Raw genomic sequence first — 8,440 nt, forward strand, 5'->3', positions numbered from 1 at the left:
CACCAAAACAATCCAAAACATATTTTTCCTACATACAAGAGGAAAAATATGTGTTTTTCATTTTGAGGCAAACTGTCTTTTTGAGGTTTGTGTCATCCCCTTGAACAAAAGTACTTTGATACTTTCTTGCCCTTCCGTGTTGAAAAGGCAGAATGGGAGGATGAACAACGTGTCTGGCCGGACTCGAGCCTGTCAGACTGAAGTCACAAAAATCAGACACTTGAGACCCATCAGAGTCAGACACTCTTTACAGACTTGACTTGAGAAAGCCAACACATTCAAGTCTCGAGTATTGATGTGGTAAAAGCAGCCGACCGTGCGTACCCACACATGCATATTTAATATTGCAAGATGAATATATGCAATTATGCGTGGGCTAATATTAGTCCTCTGCATTCTCAGCTTAGTGAAAAGAGACTCTGAAAGGAAAAGTGTTCAAACGCTGTGTGATATTCATGGTCAGCTTTCAGAGTCCTGATTAAATTACTCTGGACTTGACTTGCCTGCTTCGTGGTATTGATATTTAATAACATTGTGACAGTTGTTTTCTTTACGTTTGTTTGCAATTTCTTTGTGTGATGGAATAATGTTTCCTTCTTGTGTATTGCCTATAAAGAGCACCATATATATGTCTATTTTTTACAATACATTCTCCCCGGTGAAGAAGGACACATGAGGTTGAAACTGGTCATTTTTTTAAAACATGAAAACGATTATCCTTCTTTTCCAGTCCGAGACTAGCTGAAGAAAATTCTCTTAATTAACCTCGTCCAAACCTCTGTCCAGCTAATTTGCTAAGCAATACAATCAATCTAAGTGTATAGTCTCACAATATGTCGTTAGAAAGCTTAGATTCACGTGATTCTATTAATGTAAACCATTTCAGGATAAAACCACATCAGCAAAGGTACAATCAACAAACAAACAACAAGCTAACAAACTGGCATCTTTGAAGTTTTGCCAATAAAGTGTCAACAAACACTCTCTTCTCTTATTCCCAAATGTCCATTAGATCACCGTCTGTAACAAATGTATTCCACTACACAGTATTCTATGATTTAATGTTGACAAAATGGCAAAAAAAAAATTCAATCAAAGATGTTTTTTCATACTTTTATCTATAAAAGACACCCCTCGTTTCACAGCAGATGCCATTATCCCTCTACAGAGATCCTGAGATGGCAGCTGATAGGAGCGTCTGTGCCCGCCCTAGAGCCTACAACAGCCAATGCTTACAGAGCTGCTGATAGCTTGGGAAAGAAACCCAGCTTATAGCTTTTCAAAGGAGCCCAAAACCATGCCAGTAATCCAAATGGTTTAAAAACAGTTTTGAATTTACTCTTGGCTTGGCTGGGATGGACATCCTAGGATAATTTTACATACATTTCCAGAAATACGAAACTGGTTTAACTTTGTCTTAATTGGACTTTCCCCAAAAGAGCTCTATTACCAATCTTTTCAGATTTCCCAACGAGACAATCAAAGGATTTCTTGTGGCTACGTTGTCAGATTTCTTCTGAATCAAGTAGAATCCGCTTCTGATTAAGTCTGAGGCAAGAAATAGGTCACACTGTTGCAAAACAATGCTTAGCTTTTTAGCAACAATGTCTAGGTTAAACAGGTTTTGACAAGGTCTAGGCGTCTCGAGACGTTGCCTCATCATCCCTCGTGTTGCTGATTGGTCTGGTATTTCACTTCCAGAAATTCACGGCAAAAACCTGAACATGAAAGATCTCAGCTGTATCAGTTCTCGCCCCTCCACCAATGATATCCCAGAAACCTTGACATTGTGACGCACTTTTAGTCACTCTTTCCTTTTCCCAAACACATCGACACACACATCTAATGACAACACGACGCACAGCTCTGGTCTCGAGCTCAGGAAACAGAGGGTTCCTGTTTTCGAGTCCGAGCTCTATTGTTATCTCAAAGAGCAGTTTTGATAGCGCATGCTCTCTCTCTCTCGCTCCCTCTGCAGCTCTTGTTTCACACACTTGAGATATTACACAATTATTATCAAGCCAAATCTCGATCCCCCTTATAGCTCTTTAGTAGCACGCATTCTTATCTGGACCTTTCATTCTGCTAATATTGACAAAGCCTGGGAGATAGAGTCAACACAGCTCTCCATTACCACTTTTCCTGTTTTATCTACGCCTCTTATCTTTGCTCTCTGGATGGAGTCACAGAGTCACTCCTATTTGTGCACTTGAGGATCAAGTATCTCCTCTACCATCGCTCTGTCTCTTGCCAATCCCTCTCACACACTGTCTTTAGGCCTTTTTTTTTTTGGTCTCCCTCGTCCTGTCTGCTGCTGCACTCAGCGCTCGTTGTGGGAACCAAGGTGCTTCATGCAGTCTGTTGCGCAGTTGAAGGTGTTAGGGGGATTGAAGGAAAGTCTGGATAAGCAACAGCTGGATTTAATGCACCATTAAGGTCATTGGTTGTTCAAGCTGCACCTGCAAATCCCCTGATTTCACCCCCTTGTCTAAACCTCTCTCCCCTGTCTGCGCCCCTCCCTCCCTCCCGTCCTCTTCTCTCTGTTGCCCTCTCCTCTTTCGTCCACACACTCAGTCACCCTTTTCTTTTCATTCCTGGCCCTCTCAGCTTTCTCTCTCTTGCCCTGTCAGCTATGAAATCCCCCCCTCCTCTCTCTCTCTCTCGTTTCTGCTTCTTTATCGAAAGTAACTGCTGCCACCGCTTCACCCCTTCTCTCACTCTGGTTCCCTGCATGCCTTTCTCCTGTTTTATCTCACTCTGCATGTCCCTCTCTCTCTCTCTGCCTTTCTCGCTGTCTCTCTGCCGTTCTCTCTTGTTTCAGTGCCCCTCCCGCTCGCAGGCTGTTGTGTTGTGTCTGCCAGGCCTTCTCGGTTGGAGCGCAGGTTTCCTGAGTACTGGAACGGAACAGGAGCTGGCAGGGAGACACACTGAGAAAAGCCAGCTCCACTGTTCCCACTGAGTGTCACACACGCTCACAGTGCTGCTCATAGCGGCGCAGCGCCGGCAGGACACAGCACACACCATGATGTATGTAATGATGCAGCATGTCATGGGTAATCCCAACTGGGTTCAGGTTATTGACGCAGATGCAGCGGAGTAACCTGACCTTCACAGTCCGATATGTGTCGTATCACATCTTCATAGGTGCAGCAGCTAGGCCCAGGCTGCTTTTATTTGCATGATCACATGATCAAATTCAAAATTAGTATTTCATTTGGCTCATTTTAATCTACATCTAGTAGAGGAATGGACGAATATTTTCTGGTTTCAGCTTTAACAACAACAACAAATGTTAGGATCTGAAGCTTTTCTCTGTTGTGCATCACTTTAAATTCAACAACTTTGGATTTTTGTGAATGTGAAGATGCTGGTCTGGTGGGAAAACTGGCATTTTTTCTTATTTTCTGAGATTGTACGGCCTAAATTATTAAATATACTACAAGAAGTTTTTTAAACTTGTTATGAAGAAGTCTCAATGTAAAACTGATGCCTCTATATGACCTACATAAGCAAATTACACTGTCAGCAGGAAGATGGACTTCTTCATAGTGATTACTCTTAAAGGGGCATTCTGATATTTTTAAACTTGGACCCTTTATTTACATGTTTTGGTGTGTAAATGATGGCCAACAGTGTTGGAATTGGTCCCGCGGATCGCCTCAGCTGGCAGCACATGCTGCATCTGTCAAAGTTACTTCCCCTAAGAGTGCTTGCTTTTGCCACTGACAGGCTGAAGTTGTTATTCTAACTGTCGGACAACATTACTGAAATGATTCCTGTAGAGACAAACCTTTTTGTTAAATATTAAAATCCTTTGTGTGAAGAGGATCACAAGTCTCGCTCTGAGATTTCACAAGAGGTGAGTCTTTACTGTTGTTGCCTCAACTAGATCGTCACAGTCGGTGAAATAGTCACCCATGACTTTGGAAACACATTCTTGCTGGCAGTCCCTCCAGGTCAGAGGTGTCCAAACTCTTTAACCTGGAGGGCTGAAACTAAAACTCAAAGGTGGTCCACGGGCAAAAAATTGACTGGAAGTGTCACTCAAGGATCCCAGATATTTAAAGAGCAGCAAAAGAAGAAAGCATAAACAATGGCTATGATCTTGTTAAATTCATTCTTATTTTATTATTTATTTATTGCTAGATTCTGGCGGGCCTAATCTAACCTCATGGCAGGCCAATTTGGCCCGCAGGCTCCACTTTGGGCAGCTCTGACCTCCTCTCCCCAACTCTAACTCACATTTCCACCCTCGTCTTCCTGCGACAACTCACATCTCGTGAGAGAGAACAAGGGATGAGAAGAGAGGTGATCTTCTGGATGACTCCAAAACTTTTGGTAAGTATGAATCATTTACACACGAAAACATGTAACTATAGTGCCAAGGTTTAGAAATACCAGAATTCCCCTTTAATGCCTGGCACTGGGCCGGATAAGCCATTAAAAAAAAAATATTTTCTTTGTTTCACTATTGTCATATTACAGTTATTAATCTTACACACACAAATAGATCATTACCACAGCACTATAATTGTGATATAAGGATTTAAAGATCTGCACTCTCAGCAAACAGAAATAAAGCTTGACTATCTTCCAGTCGCTCCATAAACAGAAGACTTTACCGCTCTTGCAGGCGACGTGTATCGTCACTTTCACTATTAACACTGGTGCAGACAAACATAAACACCACCATCCTAAGAATAACTCAGCCTTTTCCCCCGAAGAATGATGTTTATTTCTCAGTGGCTCTTTACTGTGTCCCCCTCTCCAGTTAACTGGATGATGTTTACATCTCCCACTCCTCCTGATGTCACCCTGGAGAGCCCTGTGCCCTGTGCACCTGGACAGTTCACCCCTCTGAATGCACGGACGTGCCCCGTAGCACCTAAAGAGCCACTGAGATCAAACACCAGCGTTTCTCCCAGTGGCCCCTAATGAAATTGTTGTTGGATTCCTTGAATAACATTTGTGTTTATGGATAGCTTTCAGCCACTGCTAATGGTAATCTAATTTTCAAAATGGCTTTTCTAAATTAAGAGGATGACTGAGAGAAACAGTTACAGGGTCTAATGTGCGTCTGACTGGGGGCCTCATTAAAGACTCAGTTGAAATAAATTGTTTTCTCTCTCTCAGCCGACACGGTACTGGTGTTGTTAATATATCAGAAAACAGTCTAGGGCAGTCTTTTAATGAAAAACACAGACAGCTACAACATTGAGATTTATTGAGAAGTTTAAACAACCCGGAGGAAATGTAGTAATCAACCTCTCTGGCCACTGTCTTCTCACTACTAAATAATAAATACATTTTCAAGAAACACATAAAGAAATACCTTCCTAATAATAAGGATAAGCAACCCCTAAATGCCTTACGCCTTATTGTTGTTTGATGTTGATGTTTTTTCTCCTGTGTATTCCGATTCTATACAGGCTGCTTGTACTCTACTTTAATCACACCATCCTGAATTTCTCCCGATTGTGTGTCTGCACAGCTCGTTTGAATGTTTTCAAATTGTAAATAGTTTCTTATTGCATGTCTGCATTGTGTTTTTATGTTCGAGACCCCCAGGACGACTAGAGGCACAACATCAAAGTGCTTCTAATGGGGCTCGTTAAATAAGATAAGATGAGATAAGATAAGATGTACCTTTATTGGTGCCCTGGAGGAGAAATTAAATTTGGCACAGCAGCAAAAGGGATCAAACAGTGTGCAAACAATACAAAAAGTAGCAGCGCGAGTTAGGAATTGCCATAGAGAAACAAAAAATAGAATAAGATGAAAATACACTCAAATAAATAGATAAAGTAGAATAGAAATAGAAATTGAAAATGTGCAAAACATTCCTGAGATAAATATACAGTGTATACACTCACAGTTTGTATATACACACACAAGCATAAGCTCTTCTCTTACAAATTAGTGGCAAATAACTACAACAAACTAGAAATATAGAATGTTATATGAATTCAGTTCACCATTATGTAAAAGCTATTGTAATGTCATGAAATAATACCCATAGTTCAGGGTTTACATACAAAAATAATAACCAAAACATGTTAAAACAAGTGAAAAAAATGATGTTCTGTTGATCTCAAAGATTGTATTCGACTTTTTTTGCTTTAAAATGTCATTTAGATATAATTCCTAAAAACTAAGATGAAAATTAACAATTAATTCAGCTGATTTGTTGTGATTTCTATAGTAACACAACATGAAATACATTTCCCATAAGGCGTCGCGGTATTTCTACGTCATTCATCCGCGCAGAGCTGAGGTGGCGTTCGAGAGGAGGTAAACACGTCGGATTATTACTTGTTAAACCTATTATTGAACGAAATGCGACACAAACGAGTGACTTATTTCATTGAATACGTCGCTTTACGACTGTTGTACGTCCGTAACTCACTTCCTGTTTGTCTCCTCCGTGTTGTTGTAGCGTGACAGCTAACAAGGTGCTACTTCGGTGAGCTAAAGCTAAGCTAACCGACTGAATCGCCTGTAAACCTTTCGGTTCCGTTTCAGGTTGTTTCCCGGCTGCTCACCTGAAGTCCCCTCATCATGACTAAACTTCTGGAGTGGCTGTTCGGTGTGTCGCTGGTGGGCGCAGTCTGGGCTTTGGTCACTTTCGACCTGTTGGACCTGAGCCTGCCGCAGACCTACAGAGAGGTCGCCTGGCCGATGCCTCTGTATCTGCTGGTGTCTTTTGGCTGCTACTCCCTGGCCACAGTGGGGTACAGGGTGGCCACCTTCAATGACTGCGACGAGGCGGCTAAAGAGCTGCAGGAGCAGATAAAGGAAGCCAGAGAGGACTTGAGGAAAAAGGGATTAAAGATGTAGAACTTGAAGACTATGTAGAAAACTTTAGAGACTGGGAGGGATGCACGGACCACTTTCACACACAACCAAGTGTTTGCACTTGTCAAAAAACTGAGGGTCTCTTGTTTTGGATTTGATTTTTTTGTTTCTAGGAGACATTATCTGAACAATCCTTTATCCAGCAGTTTGTTTTGACACAGTGACACGTCTTTCAGATTAGATAATGATCAGCTATGCTTCAGGAAATCAGAAATGAATGCGCCAATGTATGATTTTCTTGGTTAGTTTACGTTCTCACCATCTAAAGACCTCGTTTATAAAAGTTACTGAATGATGCTGTCTGTTTGTAGCAGGTGGTTTTACTGATTGGCAGACGAAAGAAGAAAACACATGCTGTCTTTGGTTGCAAGCTACTCACAGTTAGACACCCATGGGAGTCACTGGTATGCAAAATTATCATCTGTAACCAGTTGCCGATCACTCAAATGCCAGCAAATGAACCCCAAAGGTCACACTGGAGCCGTCTGACTGAAGAGCGTTTCCTCTGAGAATTCTTTCAATCTGCGTCATCTCCACACAGTGTGAACCTTGTTGTGTGTGTCTGGAGATCGTTGCTTGTCAGTAGAGATGGACTAGATTTTATCTGAATGAAGTGTACATTCCATTGTTCAATTTCAGACATGTGCCCCGCGGCCGATGTTGGGACTTAATTAAACAGGATTCTATTTTTCTCCAGTTTTTCTGTCTACAAATGTGAGTTTGTGTTTGTGGGTTGGGGATTCGGATAGGGGCCAGGAGGTAGGCGAGTACGTGCATGAGTTCCTGCATATATGATGCATTCCTTCTCCAAGCATAACTCACATGGCCTGAGGGCTTTATATCAACTTCTCAATGCTTCTCTCTGTGAAGGAGACAGATGTCTTCTGTCTCGTTTTGTCGTTACGGGAACAGTTCACCACAGAAAATGAAAACGTAGTCATTATCTACTCAAAATTGGGTGAAGTTTTGCGGTCCTCAAATCAGTTTGAGTGTCACAGCACAGCAACATTCTCCTAAAAACGTGAAAATAAATCAGTAAATAACCCAAGATGGTTCTGTACAGGTCGTCCGGCACAATCCAAGTCTCCAGGAGCTCTTGAGACTGATTTGAAAAATATTGATGCTGCATTTACTTGCTTATCGGATCGTCCCAGTTCCCGAGTTGTGAAGTCATTCTTTCGACTTTGGTGTGTTCATGTGCATCATGTCAGATTGTTGGAGACCAAATAGAAGTGGTTTCCATTTTATCGCTCTGACCGTGGAAACCACACGTTGACAGCTGTAGGAAATGTTATAATACTACAATACTATACAATACATGACTTTGGTAAAAGTTTCTCACCATCAACCCAATGTTTACCTTCGACTGCCATGTTTTAGCGTCGTATGATGTCAACGCGATGATGTCAAGGTTCTCAGAAGGTTTTTTTCCCCCAATAATTCTGACAACACATGAATGCAGCATTATTTACACCCTCAATCCACGGTAAAGCTTGTGCACGCACTTCAGAAAGGGGGCATGCTAACACTTTTAGCTTAGAAACATTCATTCTTCGTTGAAGATTTTGTCCTACAACTGGTGCAA

The 8,440-nt window shown here is 41.7% G+C and overlaps 1 protein-coding gene across 1 annotated transcript; it reads left to right on the top strand.

Annotated features, from left to right (window-relative positions):
* Window positions 1–6,243: 6,243 nt before the first annotated feature.
* On the top strand, window positions 6,244–7,554 carry dpm3 (dolichyl-phosphate mannosyltransferase subunit 3, regulatory). The gene is made up of 2 exons (XM_084379252.1): window positions 6,244–6,291; window positions 6,523–7,554. The coding sequence occupies exon 2, from the start codon at window positions 6,559–6,561 to the stop codon at window positions 6,835–6,837; it is 279 nt and encodes a 92-aa protein (XP_084235378.1). The 5' UTR covers window positions 6,244–6,291; window positions 6,523–6,558; the 3' UTR covers window positions 6,838–7,554.
* The last annotated feature ends 886 nt before the right edge of the window (window positions 7,555–8,440 follow it).

Source organism: Pagrus pagrus (genome assembly GCF_965226575.1).
Source record: "Pagrus pagrus genome assembly, chromosome: 17".
In the NCBI taxonomy this organism is placed as follows: Eukaryota; Metazoa; Chordata; class Actinopteri; order Spariformes; family Sparidae; genus Pagrus; species Pagrus pagrus.

Excerpts from the sequence above, each read along its gene's own strand:
- dpm3 (XM_084379252.1), top strand. The coding sequence starts at position 6,559 with ATGACTAAACTTCTGGAGTGGCTGTTCGGTGTGTCGCTGGTGGGCGCA.